This window comes from Heloderma suspectum, chromosome 1, assembly GCF_057233095.1.
Source record: "Heloderma suspectum isolate Gila_16-S chromosome 1, 16-S_ref, whole genome shotgun sequence".
NCBI classification, from domain to species: Eukaryota; Metazoa; Chordata; class Lepidosauria; order Squamata; family Helodermatidae; genus Heloderma; species Heloderma suspectum.
In genome coordinates this window covers 128,774,347-128,790,177 of record NC_139458.1, presented here as the reverse complement: position 1 = coordinate 128,790,177, position 15,831 = coordinate 128,774,347, and the positions used below count along the sequence as shown (strand labels likewise).

The 15,831-nt window shown below is 41.9% G+C and overlaps 1 protein-coding gene across 2 annotated transcripts in view; it reads right to left on the bottom strand.

Moving 5' to 3' along the window:
- The window catches only part of SLC25A22 (solute carrier family 25 member 22), an 89,741-nt gene that overhangs the window by 43,010 nt on the left and 30,900 nt on the right, over nucleotides 1-15,831 (bottom strand). The window contains exons 2-5 of one of the 2 annotated variants that reach the window (XR_014792159.1): nucleotides 9,610-9,680; nucleotides 7,495-7,608; nucleotides 5,104-5,229; nucleotides 3,404-3,459 (exon numbers count right to left, since the gene is read on the bottom strand). Coding sequence is in view for 1 of the 2 variants with exons in the window: in XM_084856719.1 (XP_084712845.1) it covers nucleotides 3,404-3,459; nucleotides 5,104-5,229; nucleotides 7,495-7,514 (202 nt within the window). In the remaining variant the exon portion in view is untranslated. The remainder of the gene's footprint in view (nucleotides 1-3,403; nucleotides 3,460-5,103; nucleotides 5,230-7,494; nucleotides 7,609-9,609; nucleotides 9,681-15,831) is intronic. The other variant, XM_084856719.1, reaches the window with a different exon arrangement.

Here is a 15,831-nt window from a genome sequence, read left to right as displayed (position 1 = left end):
TAGTTAAGTCTGATAGCATCTGAGCGGCCATCCCGGAATTGTTCTGGGATGTGTAATGAGCTGGAAAAGGAATCCAGCCATTCCTGACAAACAGGAAACCTTTCAGTATTCTATATTCTCCCATTTCTGAAAAGAGGATGTCCAGCCAGTACTGGCTCCAGTTTTGGAGGACCCTTGGGCAAGCCACCCTCAACGGGGCCCCCCCTCTCATCACCATTGCTACCAGCTGCTCTTGCTCCCCATTCTCTTTCTCATCATTGCTACCACTTGCTTGCTTGGCAGGCAGAGAGCCAGGGAGCAGGCAGGCAGGGGCATCTGCTGCTCCTCCTTCTCACCACTACTGTTGTCTGGGCCACAGCGAGATGCAGGTGAATAAGCAGGTTGCAACGGTGAAGCAGGGGAGCAAGTTCAAGGGGCTCTTATCAGCCGGCTCCTGCTGGGGTGTAGGCCCTTGGCAGGTGCCCAGCCGTGCCTACCTTTGACTCTGACGCCATGTACAGCCAACAATGAGTTTGGCACCCAGCAAAATCTAAACTCATTGTTTGCGTTACAGTTGATTTCCTAAGACCAACATATGAACAAGACCCGATAGCTCTATTTTGCATAGGTTTTGCGGGGCTATTTACTTCAGAGACTGCCCTCTACTCAACTGCTCAGCCAGCCAATTCAAAAGCAGCATCTACTCTATGCACCTCTGCTTTTCCCTCTCATCAGTACACTGGTAGCAAGAAGAGTTTAACCTCAATCAAGTATTCCCATTGCCACAAACCATTTCTGTTTCCTGGGAAACTTAAGAAACATCTGGCAGGACATTGTTCACTTGGGAGAAGCAAGCTTCAAAAATCATTGGATTAGAACTTGGACTTGTGTAATAATTACTTGATTACTTAATTAAGAGTAAATGCTCAACACTACACTTTATCTGTACTGTCTAATAGATACAACCATGGTGTGCTGCATAAATACCTCTTTGGAACAGATAAATATTTGCACACTCTTGCAGTCCTATACTATTATACAATGAATAGGATTCCAATTGTAGCTACATACCCTTCTAATCACAATAATAACTTCAAGGTTTATAACTGCTTGAACTCAAAGTATGTGCCTTTGATCTCTGACCACATACAGTAAACTGCAATTCTGCCAAGTTAGACAAGATCTATAAGGATAATCCAAAAGGCGAACCGGCTAAATTGATAGATACTTCCTCTCCTCAGCAAGCATTGAAGGCCTTTTTCCCCCCTAGCAGAGCCTTTCTGCTTTTAACAGCTGCATGGCAAGATAAAGTGATGGGAGAAGCTTCAACTGCTGTATTTCAGCTTCTCATGCAGCTATTAAAGGTGAAGGACCCTACCAGAAAACCTAACACCAAGAATTAACCTCTGGAACTTACTGCCTCAGTAAACTGCAAACCAAATGTATTTTTAAGTGGGAGCCTAGACACATAAAAACTGCAGTGTCCTGGAAGAGTAACAAATACAACAGCTAAGAGCGCAGTCTCATAGGTTGCCCCCTTGTTAGACGGAAGCCTCCGATTTCGGAGGCTTCCAAGTATCCAACACTCTGCCGGGCTGTTGCCAGCAGGGCAGGAGGAGCAGTGGAAGTGATTTTCACCTCTCCATCCTCCTGTTTGTACGTTTTCCTCTAGACGGGCCTCTGAGCCCATTTAGAATAGTTGTGCTGCCAGGGAGCAGGCCTCACCCTGCCCACTGGAGTGCCCCCTTTCAGACCTCTCTGAGGTTCTCCGAGGCTGCTTTTGTGACCTTGGAAAGCAGCTGGCACAGTTCTGTCCATGGTGGCTACGAAGAGGCAGGACACAGATTGGATTCCAGAGTCCCTTTCTAGGTCGCAGCAGCCTTGGAGGGGAGACTCCAAAGAATCTGATGGTCCCTGGGATGGTTTCCCAGGACCACAGGTTCGCTCTCTAAATCAGATGTTTCCATCTAGGCAAGAAAAACCCTTCATGGGCTTGATTTTTCTCCAACCCTGTATTCAGAACTAGGATAAAATTTCAAAGTAGTAACATTTTCCACAGGAAAAGAATGCCAAACCAGATTGATCTATAAAGTTATTTTGAATTCAAGAATGTTACTAAGTAAACCCAAACCAGACATTTTCCCACTGTAAAGTTTATTGCAAACAGTCTCGTGTTAAGGAAATATTTGCTTTTGAAGAGCCTGCCTTTTCCCATTGGGATTTGGTTGAATTAGGCCCTGTATAAAAAACTGCTCTCACTCAGGGCCAAACCCAAACTCTAAGTGTGTTGGCTAGGAGGGGAATACTATGCAGCAGTAGCCCCAGGAAAAAAGAGTGAGAAGAAAAGCTCCATGCGTTGTGAACTGAGAGACACATACACACCACAAACCTATGCATGAGAAATGCGTGCTTGCAAAAATTTTTCTACTCAATGAAAGAATCTCAACAATATACTAGATATGCATCTGTAAGAACAGCAAAATGTCTACAATTCTGCCCTACTTCTGTGCAGTGGGGAAGAACTAACCTAGGCTATTATTGGAGATCATTCGTCAAAGAGAAGTTCCTGAAAGGGATGTTATCACTGTTATCACCTAGTTCTTTCAAATTTTTCTGCCTATTTCCATTCCAACAAGTCTAATTATATTTATTTCCAGCTGAATAGTACCCTACTGCATTTGCCTGATATAGAAAAACCTAGTTAACCAGATGTATCGTGTTCTAAATCCATATAAATCTGAGTAAGGACAGTACTTCTGAGGGGTAAAAAAAGTACAATTTGTTAAATGATGGATATATTTGTCACAGCCAGCACCATTTTTAAAGAGGCTTTTGTTTCCTGTGTAGGAGAGAAAGATGAATGCCTCTTCTAAGATGGCACCTACCACCTGCAAGTTTTGGTAAGTACTAATAATAGAAATCTCTCTCTATATCTATATATTTAAGGGTCACATTTTTAATAAATAAAAAAATTACCGTATTATCCCAGCCTTGTTTATCTTCTTATCAAAATGCAACAACAATCTCCACCATGTCATCCTATCTGTAAAACCTCTACAAAAAGTCCGCCTGCTTATCCCGATTTCTAATTACCCTCATGGCCATTTGGAAAACAGCTGAATTGCACTTCATGAGGAAGAATGAATCTGTTGATCTTAAGTTCACATTTAGAGAACCAGACTAGGATTGCCATCCCTCCCCCCACCCCGCAGTATCTTCAACAGCTACCTGATACGCAGAAACTCCACTGATGAAACTTTTTCCATCACTGCATGTCTATGTAGAGGAAAGCTTTGCTTGCTGAATTTCTGATCGCCATGGAGCTACTAAAGGCACCAGAACTAAATGTTGGCAACCTGAATCCAGATAAAACAACTTTTTCCCCCTTCTCATACTAGGATTAATAATACAGCTCAACACTGACCTCTGTACATGCCAAAATACCCTTCAGACCGGATTGTCTTAATGAGGCAGTCGGACCTGTTGAAAAGATGGATGGAGAGAAAGTGAAGGAGCAAGCAGAGCATTAGTAGCCTCCCAAAAGCCATTGTTTACACCAGTTTCAGCATAGTTTTAGTCTCTTGATACCAGTGGAGGCTGATGGCTCCGATTTTGGTGAGGCGGTGCATCCATTCTGGGTTTAATTCAGAACCAGCCAGAACTCTACAGGAGCTATCCAAGGTGTTGAACCTGTTTTGGGGATAGGGCTCAGCATGTTGGATAGCTCCTTTAGAGTTCTAGCTGGTTCTGATTGAAACCTTGAATAGATTCACAGCCCCACTGAAATCAGATCCACCAGCCTCCTCTGTTTGATACACGGAAACTTTTCTGGAGGAGGAGCGGGCAAGATGAAAAGAACACTGTACTGGATCTAAACTGAACCAGAGGCCATTACAAGGGATGCTTTAGTCTAGCCACACTGCTCAGCCAGCAGCCCTTTTTCCTGCATTAGTCATCTTGCTGCAGATGAGAAAGGCAGGCAGTTCAGACACTTTACCAGTCTTCATCAGAAAGGCAGGCAGAGATCAGACACTTTCCTTTTTTATTCTTGTGGAAGAATCTCTCTTTTTCAAAGCTCCCTCAGTCTTTTAAAAACAATTCCCTCCTTTGGAAATAAGGGTTTTATATAAGCCTTTTAAAAAAATAAATGAGAGAAATAAACTCCAGGTGCAGCGAAGAATAATAGCACCTCTCTCTCAAGAATATATTGCCTTTCACAAGAAACATCAGAATCCCCCTTGGGAGACATCCTTAACTAATTTATCAGAAAAACCCACAAGCAAACAGCTTTCTTGAACTACAGATTTATTTGGCATTGTGTATTTTGAATCTTAAAGCTTTTTGCTTGTGCTGCAATAAAACCTACAGATGATCAAGGAGATGTCCTTTTAATATGTGACCTAATCGGATAGGAAGCTTTAAGTATGGAGGGCCTTGTCTTGCATTTTAGATGCCTCAATTAGGTGCCTCCCAGCATTCCTGATCACTGTCCACATTGGCTGGGACTGATGGGAGTTGAAGTAAAAAACTTAGGGAGGGCACCACATTGGTTTAGATCTTAACCTCAAGGCTATGGGCAGTATCCAATGTGACACTACCATTAAAGTAAATTATGTTGCCCTAGCATAAGCGACCTCTGGCGCAATGCCAAGAGTGCTTCTTGGTGCAACAGGTTTCCCCAGAAAACCTGTTGCGCTAGAGATCAATTAGCACAAAATAATTCACCTTAGTGCTAGTACCAAATAGGATACTGCCGTATGCTTTCTCTGAGCACCAGAGTAATCTTGCATAAGCACCCAAGTGATGCAAATACTACTACAAACTATTAATGAGAGCCCCAGTGGAAAAATCTATGATGAGAGCCATTGTGACCCAGTGTTGCTGTCCAAGGTTCAAATCCCCAGTCCGCTACAGATATACTGACTGATCTTGGGCAAATAATTAAACGCCATGTTTGCAGATGGGAACTGCAGCAAATTACCTCACAGGGCCATTGTGAGAACAAACAGGATAACTATTGCAAAGCAGTTCCAACAAAAATCCTATGCAAATGATTAAAAAAATCGGAATGGGCTGATTGCTCTCAACCAGTTTCTTTGGTTTTATGGACTGTAGAATACTCACATGCTGGTGTACATCCTCTGGCCATTCTGCTGATTCTGTAGGCGAGTTTTTGCCAGGTCAATAGGAAATACACAGGTGACCCCAATAAGCCCAGCTATCCCCCCATTGATCAGCTTGGCAGGTAAACTGTGAGAAAAAGTGACACAGAGGGCCACTGTCAACAAGTTACCCAAAGCAAAAAGAAATAAGATGGCCATGCTGGAAAACAAGATACATGAGAAATGCCAACACCCCAAGAGGTCTAAGAGCACCATAAAAACTAATAGATCTAGGGCGCAATTTTATGCATGTTTAGAAAGAAAGACGTCCTAGCAGTCCCAGCATGGCGGGCTGGAGAATGCTGGAAGTTGTAGGACGTTTTTTTGTCTAAACATGTATAGGATTGTGCCCTTAGTTGGTTTTGCTGCAAGCATGGCTAAAATTCATGAAAAATGTGGGATTCACAGAATTCAAACAAGACCCACAGGCTGCCCAAAAGCAGTCCTGTGGAACTTATTTGGCTGTCCCTGCTCTACATATATATCATTACTGATTTCATAAAAGAGATGGCCAAGATCAGAAAGCACTGTCGCTAAAAGAAAGGAAGGAAGGAAGGAAGGAAGGAAGGAAGGCACAAAAAAATATTAAACTTGGTATCCAGTCTTAGATATTATGGTCTGTATCATGCCCAGTGCTGAGCCTGTGTCAGAACGTTTATCAGAAAGTGAATTGTGTGTATGGGGGCGGGGGGGGGGGAGTGAGGAGAGAACAGCTCAGTCAGTTGGCTAAAGAACTCTGGGCATTTTAAAAAATAAGACTGTGATTAAGACAGTTGGGGATGCAGAAGAGAAAGAACAGAGGAACAAGACATTCCATGATTTATAAAGGGTGATGATCAAGGATCCTTCCTTTCTGCTAAATCAAAAACTACCAAATCAACCTTGGGTCACCTTGGGATTAGAAAAAACATCCCAGAGTATAGTTCGTGAAGGGAAACCCATTCTGTAGCTTGTATCTCATAAAGGTGACAAGAAATTATAAATTCAATGATATTTAAGTTACTAATCTCCCCACCCTCCACCCCACTCTCTCTGTAGTCTGGCTGCCAATCGTACAGACATGAATCCAGACACTTACCTAAATACAAAATGAAAACAAAGCAAAGCAAACTTTAAAAGTAATACTCCCCAGTTCCTGGATCAATGACAAGTGCCTTTCAAGACATAAACATATGACAATGTTATCATACAGGTAGCAGTTTTCTATTCAGTCCAGAGACCTTTCCGTTCTGCATTAAATGGAAAGGTACCAGATTTTCTGATCTTTCTATTCTGCATTAAAAAAAATCAACCAAATCATAAGAAATGCCCACAAGGGAAGATCTTTTCCCTGAAAGTATCTGAACAACAAAATCCCTAGTCTTTTGTCATAACACAACAACCACTGTCTAATCAAGGATCTCTCTGAAAAAGCTTCTTTGGGGAGACAGTCACTCACTCATGAAAGAGAAGATGAACTCTTTGGACATAAGGGGAGCTGAAGAATCAGAATGCTTTTTATCAAAGGGAAATAGCAAGTAGAAAGCTGCTCAGAAGATATTAACTCCGACTTGCTTTTCAGGATGACTCTAATAGTGTACCCAAAACAGTTTAAGGAAAGCAGAAGAATTAAAGTCAAGCATAGACAACTCACCTCAGCATTATCCTATACCAATTGCTTTGACATACTCTGTGTCTGTTAAGCAGAATGTTCAAGTACACATTTGATTCCATCCCATGATTTTGTGATAGTACAGATCAACATGGTATTAAACAAGTCGTTATGGCAGGAATGGGCAACTTGGCCTACAACTCCCATCATCCTTCACCATTGCCTCTGCTAACTGGGGTTGATGGGAGCTTTAGGCCAAATCGGCAATAATCTGGTTTCTGTAAACCATCTCTAATTAGCTCCTAAACAACCCGTCCAGGTTTGCACATCATGCTAACAACCTCCAATCAGAGGTTGTTTACAGAAACAGGACGCTGGTCACAGGCGACACACATCCCTGCAAATGGTGGGTTAAATAACCCACAATTTGCTACCATGATGTGTGAATCGGATTGTTAATGTATGAATCACATCTCTGTGTGGGTGTGCTTTCAAACATGTGAGTTCCCACATCAAAACAGAAGTTTTGACGTCCCATGGAATGACTGTACCACCTCAGTGACTCATTGTTTGCATTAACATCAAGTATACCTCCTGTGTTTTATCCCAGCCACAAGAGCAGCAGGGGTGAGGGAGGAAGGACTAGAGGCAAGGGGCAGAAAAAGAAAAGAGAACTTTGGGGTTTGTGGTAAATTTCATGAATGACGAAAAGTCATGTGTGACAAAACAACAGTTGAGGGAGGAGCAAAAAATAACTTTTACCTGATCTGTTTATCAGCCATTTAATTCAGATTTGATCTTGTAGAAATTAGATTTGTTCTTTCAAACCTTTCAAATTCCTTGGCCTTCAGTCACCTATTCCCAGCAAGTGGTTTTCTAGGAGGAGACAGAAATAACACCAACATTATTATTCCAAATCATTGCTATACACTCTTTATACACAGTAAGAGTGCTTACAATCCTGTCATCACCGAGAGAATCCTGTGAAGTAGATTAAGCATTTCTATTTTTACAGAGGAACCAAATGCTTCAGCTAAGTGGTTCCTCAAATTCCCAAATGTGCCCATGGGTCCAAAAAGGTTGGGAACCCCTGGTTTAATATTGTTATAAATTGGTTATGAAAGCATGCTAGCTTGTTGGACTAACCCCAGTAACCTTCTGATGAAATCAACACATATTACTTTAACACTTTGCATAAATTACAAAACACATTCTTGACCTTTCTGTTCCTTTGCAATCTATAAGAGAACCACAAGGGAGTTCTTTCTGTTTGCATGAATAACCTCAAGTCATGTGGAAATATCCTTATCTAGATACCTGAAATATTTACAAAACTGACAAAGACCACCGCTTCATCCATTGTGGAAGTTAATCACATTCACTTACTTTTTTTAAGAGAATAATATTTCCAAGCTACTTTCTCCTGTTGCTCATTGAATCAAGTCAGCAGTTTGAAAGAATGGCTGCGAAATCATACCCACCCACCTACCACATTGCACTGACGCATTTGCCAAGTGCGCCATGCTGCTGTGCTGGAGCAGCAGAAGGCATAAAAATATTGTGCAAATTTTAAAAAGAAAAGCAGCATTTTCTGCAGAGAATTCTTCATGGAGGGTAGGGGGGGAAAGAGTAAGGGAGGGGAAAGGATAAAAAGATCTTGCAGAGTGGAGCTTGTTACTTACACACACACACCCCCCCCCCCCAAAGGAATTGAAATTTAAGGTTGGAGTATCATAAAGTGTCTAGGCATCTTGGATTTCCAGATCTAGATCAAAGATTTACAGTTCTAGATGAGCACAGGTCCAGTGGCTCTGAAAAACAAGATAGCCTCAGAATGAGTATGGGCTAATTTCATATGTATTTATTTTCTAAAACCTGGACTATGTTAACAGACTTCAGCTAAGTGCACGCAAAGGGCTATTCCTCAGGGTGAATACCTTAACCCAGCCTTCCCCAGTGCCCTGGAGAGGTTTTGAACTACAACTCCCATCACCCCTGCCAAAATGGGTCACCTGGTTGGGGATGATGGAGCTGTAGTTCAACAATCTCCAGGGCACCAGGTTGGGGGAGGCTGCCTTAACATTATGTCAAAATGTCACTTCTGGTTTCTCCAAGCTCATGGAGCAGAAAACTAGCAGTACATTCCAATATGTCCTTGGAGGATCCTGTGGGGCCTAAGGAAAAGCCATCAAAATAAGAGAACTTAACTATTCCCATTAAATAAATGGATGCCAGCACGGGAATGCTTTGGTCCAATATATGCTTTACCTATAAGACAGGTAATGGGGGTGGGCAACTTGTGGCCCTCCAGATGTTTTGGCCTACAACTCCCATGACCCCTCACCACTGGTTATGTTGGCTGGGGCTGGGACACCTGGAGGGCCACAAGTTGCCCACTCTTGCTATTAGGTAAGGATAAAAATAACCCTAAGATACCAAGCACTGCTTAACACTTGTTCTTGCAGCAATCTTTTAGGTATTAGGAACCAACACACAGATTTTCTCATCAAAAACTATTTACAGATTTGGGAGCGGGGGGTGAGGGGAATTCAGATATAATGGATTCTATCCAATCTTAGTCTAACTCAAGGCCCATTCATTTCAGTGGGTCTACTCTAGGTATGATTAATATTGGAGGCAACCCACTCTCTGCATATTTTGATGAAAAGTATGCAACTATGATACTTCTCCTAATTGGGTTAGATGAAAGCAAGAGCAGATTCACGCATACATTTTCATATTTAATGACTGCACTGTGAAGAGATGTGTATGTGTGAAACAACGATTATAAATCAAGTGCCTTATCAACAGAGCGTTTCTATCACAAGACACCAAAACACCACAATACTTTTCAGTGGAAATAGCTCGCACACTCACCTGAATCATAAAGTGATCTCATCAAATGAATGAGACAAGCGATGTACATCTATTAGCTCTTAAACCACGATCTGGTAACAGAAACACAGCAGTACATATAAAGCAGAACAGAGAAGACTGAACAATTCAGATCTGAAAAATTCTGCTGAATAGGCCACCAGTGATTACAACAAAGAGACACTCAATTTTGTCCCTATACAGATTTTTTTTATTGCCAGAAAGAAACATGAATACATGTTTGGGAGGGGATTACGAAGTATTTGGTGATCCACTCTAAGACAAGTCCTTCTAAACAGAGCTTTGCATACCAGCCTGTTTTCTCACAGCAAGCTGGGGGGGGGGGGGCTGTTACAAAGCTTCTACTAAAGATTTACACTCTTGGCCAAAAAACATGCCCACAGATCACAGAGATGACAACTGTATAAATATATGCATTTCAAAAATGTCCCCTTCGAGGCAACAGTAACGCCCTTACAAACTGCCTCTAGGCAAACCATGACTGCCTTTTATGGCCCATTGGTAATTACAGCTGGAACTATAAAGTCCACAAGGGGTGGGGTTGGGGAGAGAATGAATTAAAAAGCAGCCATTTCCAAGTCTGAAGCTAAACCACATGCAGGCTTTCTTAAGCATTTTGTTTCTCAGCTCCAGAGCCCTGACAGCAGCTGATTGATAACCAGCTCTCATCTCATAGGTCAACATCTCTTATTACTTGCTCTGAGGAACATCCCTCTTCAAAGCACTGGCAAACCCAGAAGGTACAGAAGAAGCGGTCAGCTGCTACCTTCACAAGCAAGTCAACCACCTTCATGTCTACCAGAGCCTCTCCATTATCAGCACCTTCGGAACGGGTTGCACTGCTGCCTTTGCATTCTGTCAGTCAGATTTCCCCAACCTGGTGCCCTCCAGATGTGTTGGGCTGCAACTCCAACCATTCCCAGCCAGCATGGCCAGCCACGTTGGCTGGGAATGATGGGAGTTGCAGTGCAACACATCTAGAGAGCACCAGGTTGGAGACTGCTGCTGTAAGGAAATCTTGAATTGCTGCTACACAACCACTGCAGAAGAGAACTCGATGGTTGTTCATATTTATAATGATGAGTGGATCAAAGGACTGCAGAGAACTAAACATAATGCCAGTAAACTAATCTTAAAAGAACCTCAGCTATCATTTAAATAATAAGAAAGCAAGTGTCTAGCACTTTCTATTGCAAAGATATTAACCTGATCCACATATAATGACAACCCAGTGTACGGGTTGAGCATAGGTTGTCATTGAATAGTCGGCTGTTGTTGAATTGTGGATTGTCGTTATATGCAAACCCTGCAATATGGGTTAACTATGGGTTCTTAACCACAAACAACCCAGGACAAGAACCCATGGTTTGTTGTTGGGTTGTGAACTCTGTATTGCTCTTGGTTAACAACCATAGTGAAACCAAAGTGCAAGTTCGCACAAAACAACAACTCACAATTGAACGACAAGCCATGATTCAACCGGTACTCAACCAGTACCTTGGGTTGTTGTTACATGTGAGCCAGGCCATTGTTACAGGTTGCCTGTTACATTTCTGTGAGCAGAAGGGCTATCACTGCGGGTGATAACTATCACTTGGCCAGAGACATCGACTCAAAGGACTGTTAATAGCCTAACAAGGTGTTTCCAGGGAACTAATTGTTTGACCATTCCCCTTAAAGTCTTCCAAAATATGCAAATCAAGACAAAAGCAAATCTCAGCACCCACCAGCTAAGGCTGTTGTCATCCAGGTATCTGCATGAGAAGAGAGACTGCTGTTTTAAGTCAGACACAAAGGAAGAAGGGGGGTGAGTTTGGGCTCTGCAAGCATCTTAGGATGCTGGCTATCTCCATGAAGATCTGAGATGGGAGAACTGGACTTTGGCTGTCAAGCCAGCCTTCTCCAACCTAATACCCTGCAGATGTGTTGGGACTGGGAATGATGCAAGTTGCAGTCTGTCACATCTGGAGGTCATCAGTATGGGAAAGGCTGGTTTAAGCTGCACCTCGACCTATATGCAAACTGTATAATTGTAAAGAAATAAAATAATTACAAAATGCTAATAAGCCTCCAGTGACTTCCTTCCAAAGACAATCAAGTGTGGGTAGGTGTGGCAATCCTGAAACTGCTCTCTGCTCTGAGAAGTGGGATGAGAGTAACGCTATGCCTGAAAGTGTATGGGCAGTGTCTGCTGAAATCTGTGGAGTTTGCCAAATAAGATTTCTAATAGCTGGGTTTCAGTGCCCTGCAGAGTTCTTGCCATTCCCTGTGACTAACAGAATCCAGAATAAATTATGCAAAATAGTAAAAATTTGTCTAATGTGCATGCATCTGTATGGCTTGCAGAATCTGGCTTTCCTTGATGAAGAATTTGGGTAGCCTGATCACAATTTTAGAGAACACAGGAAGCAGCCTTATACTGAGCCAGACTACGGGTCCATGTAGCCCAGTATTGGCAACACTGACCGGCAGCAGCTCTTCAGGGGTTCAGGCATAAATTTTTCTAGGCCTATCTGGAGATACCAGGGATTGAACTTGGGACCTTCTGCATGGAAAGCATGTGCTTTACCACTGAGCCATGACCCTTCCAATCTGTTTTCCCTGTTATTTTGTTTACAAATGTAACATATTTATACCCCACCTTTCAGGGTACAACCCCCACCAGGCACGGAGTACATAGAACCCTACCTTGTTTTCACAATCCCAGGGTTTATTTGTTTCCTCCTTCACCCGCTCGCTCCCTGCATCCCAGTGCCTTTTGCAGGAGTATAGTACAGATATATAGAGCAGCTGGGTTTTTTACCACTCTTGTGCGCAACCTCTGTAGCCAGGTGAAACAGCCTATGAGTAACCCACAGTTTGGAGTTCTCAACATAAAAACTACCCATGGTTTAATCAACCCAGAGTTCACAACCCAACAACAAAATATGGGTTCTCTTTCTGGGTTGTTCGTGGTTAACAAACCATGGTTTATCAGCATGGCTGCATTCACACATCATGACAACCCAGAATTCAACAACTTATAGGTTAAATAAACCATGGGTTAGCAGTAGGTAAGAACCAGGTCATTGTTGTGGATGAATGTCAGCACAAGGAAGGAAGGGAAGAAACTACCACTAAATCCATGAATGTTTGGCTTTTATGACCGCAACAGGATTTCATTGTAATGTTTTTTGTCCTCAAAAATATATTTTTCCCACTATATGCATTCATTTTCTGCTTTTTAATTGGACTGCTACAGAACCATCTGTGTGTAGCCATCCGGCTTAATTAGGCTGGTCCTCCTCAGCTGTCAATTTAAATTCCACCTGCAGATTTCACCGGCTCCCCATCGGTATCCTTTAACTCATTTCAAAAGAAAGAAAGAAATTTCAAGCCACTGTAGATACTAAGGTAATACTTTCAAATGGATAAACAACAACTACATATTATCGTTTCCTTTTGTAGGGTAGTATGAATGGATTTGTTTTTTGCTAGGAGATTGCTATACTTGAGACTGGAACAGACTCTTCCTTCATGTCAGATTGGCTACTGATCCTGGAGGCTTTCAGCCTTTCTTTGCAGCAGGTGACTTGGCAACTCACATGCTCCACTCATATGGGGCTATTTCCTTTTCAGTAATGCATGTGTAACTACTCTCAGCTTGTGGCATTATGTGACCTGGATCACAAAGATTGATGGGCAGATGGCAATAAGCAAATTATTCAATGATTTAGAGAGTGTTTAAAATGTTTCAAATTCATTAATAGTCATTTTTACAGCACCCTGTATGGTAGCTCAGAATTACTGTTCCTATAACGCAGACAGGAGGCTGAGGCCAAAAAACAGTGGCTTGCTTAGGGGCCACCAAGTAAGTTTGTAACACCAAGGATTTCACAGTTTTGCATCTTAGCTATCCTTCTACATTCCACTCTTGGTCCTGCCTTGTGACAGTGGGGACAGGCTTGATAACCTTTTGATCCTTTCAGCTTTTATGAATAGTGCTTCTGACAGGCACCAGCAAAATCAAACCTCCCCAAATTGTTCTGCATCTGTGTTCTTTATTCTCCCTACAGCTGAACAGATGCCACTCTGCTAAGTAAAGAATTCTGCAGAGCTAAAACATTCACACATGGTGACGTCAACAGAAGCTGAGCCAAGAACAGAAATTGTTAGCTATTCTGTATCTTATTCCTGAGAGACCAACAAAACAACAGCTTCAGGAATGTTTCTTCAAGCAGGCTGCTGTATGAACTTATTGTAGGAGGCAGGCAAATCCAGGTTCTGATCTCATTCACCCTGTATAAGGCCACTGATACAACAAACATCATGCGTGTGGTCTATGGCCCTTCTCATCTGCCCATCTGTGAGGGCAGTTAGTGGCCCCACTCCTTTGGAATAAGTTGCCATAAGGGGTCCGCCAGGCCCCATCATTGTAGGTTTTTAGGAAGACCCTGAAAACTTACTACTTTACTCTGGCCTTCCTCGATTATGTTTTATCAGACTAGGTTGCATCTGCAGTTGTATGTTCTGTTTTATGCTGGTATTTGTTGCTTTTAGAATGTTTGCTGCTGTTGCTGTTTTGATTGCTGTTTTTACTGTTTTTATTACCATATCAGCTTTTATTATGCGAGTTTCATTGTTGTACCATCTGGTCTGAAATGTGGCCAAGAAATATTTTAAATAAAAAATAAAACAAGACTCTTCTGGTGCATCAGTCAGATATCCTTGACAGGCCAGGAAAGCAAATACTGTGCAGGACCAATATACCTGACCTATCACAACATAGGACACAGCTTAGGTTTAACATCTTTTATCAAACTAGATGTGAAAAGGCATTGCAAGCTTTCAAACCCCCAGTGGTTCTGTTTAGCAAAGTTGTTTCAAGAAAAAAAAAAATCCAATTTCATCAAATGCCCAGACTGAATGCTATCTGACTGGGTATGTTACCATCATAACAAAAGGTCCCAAGACTAGGCTATTAAGTTAACTGAAAACCCAGCTAGATAGGCCTTCTGTGAATAAAAAGTTGTTTAATCTGTTCTGTGTTATATTACACCTACAAATCACTCTGATAACACACACCCAAACATACAAAGAAGTTTTCATTCACTCCACAAGACAAGTTGATTCATTGAAGGAAGACACCCAAAGACAAAAGCTTAATGCCAACACTTTCCAGAACCATTTTTTTAAAATCACATCTTGCCTAATTAGGAAATAGGAATTGTATCATGGTGAGTAGAACATTAATTCTTGCCTACAGTATTATTAAATGCAAATGGTGAATAAACTGCTCTATTATTCATATAACAGACTACCAATTTCATGTTCTTAGCATGGCTAAGGTATGCCCATTCTTCACTGGCTGAAAAAAAGTTGAAAGCAGAAATATTACTGAAAGAAAAGCCCATTGCAGTCACACTTCCAATGATGATGATGATGATGATGCAAAGAGTCAACCCAGCACTTTTTTGTCATATTTAGGCTGTAATCCTATATATGCTGACATGAGAATGAGTGGGGCTGCCTTCTGAAAACCCATGCACAGCACTGCACTGTTAGCTGTGCTGGGTTCATTTTCAATAAAGATGTTTTAGCTCAAGTCAAAAGTCAGTCAGAATCCATAACCTTCTCCAAGTAGGTTGTCCATATTTTTTAATTATCGTTTTTAAACATTTTGCATATATTCCTCCACTGTGTACATCACCTCCCTTTCCCTCCCTCTCTTCTGTTGCTTCCCTGCTCTCAATGTTTAGATTGCAGGCCCCTTGCAGGAAGGGATACGTCAAACCTGTTCTTTGTAAAGTGCCATGCAACAGATTATTTCTACCAGCTTTCCCCACTCCCTCCTCCTCTTTGTGGAAGACCTTGTGATTTAAAGATATCAGCAACACTCTCTTAAAGAAATCATTGGAATCACATTTTCTTTGGGGTGCTGTTCTCTTACTAAGGATTACATTTATTGCATAATTGACAAAACATTCCATATGATACAGCTTTCCGTTCAGTATAAGAGGACATCCCATTTTTTCCCCCAAACTTCATTTCCCAGTTTGTAGGACTGGAAAGACTCAAGTACCTAATCACCATAAAAAAGAAAAAAGATGCTGGCATCCAGAAAGACCCTAATCAGAATAGCTGCCAAAACAAACATAGAACAGCAGCAGGCTTTCCAGCTTTACCTATTTTTAAATCCTAAGAAGTTGTTATTAGGACTGCGTT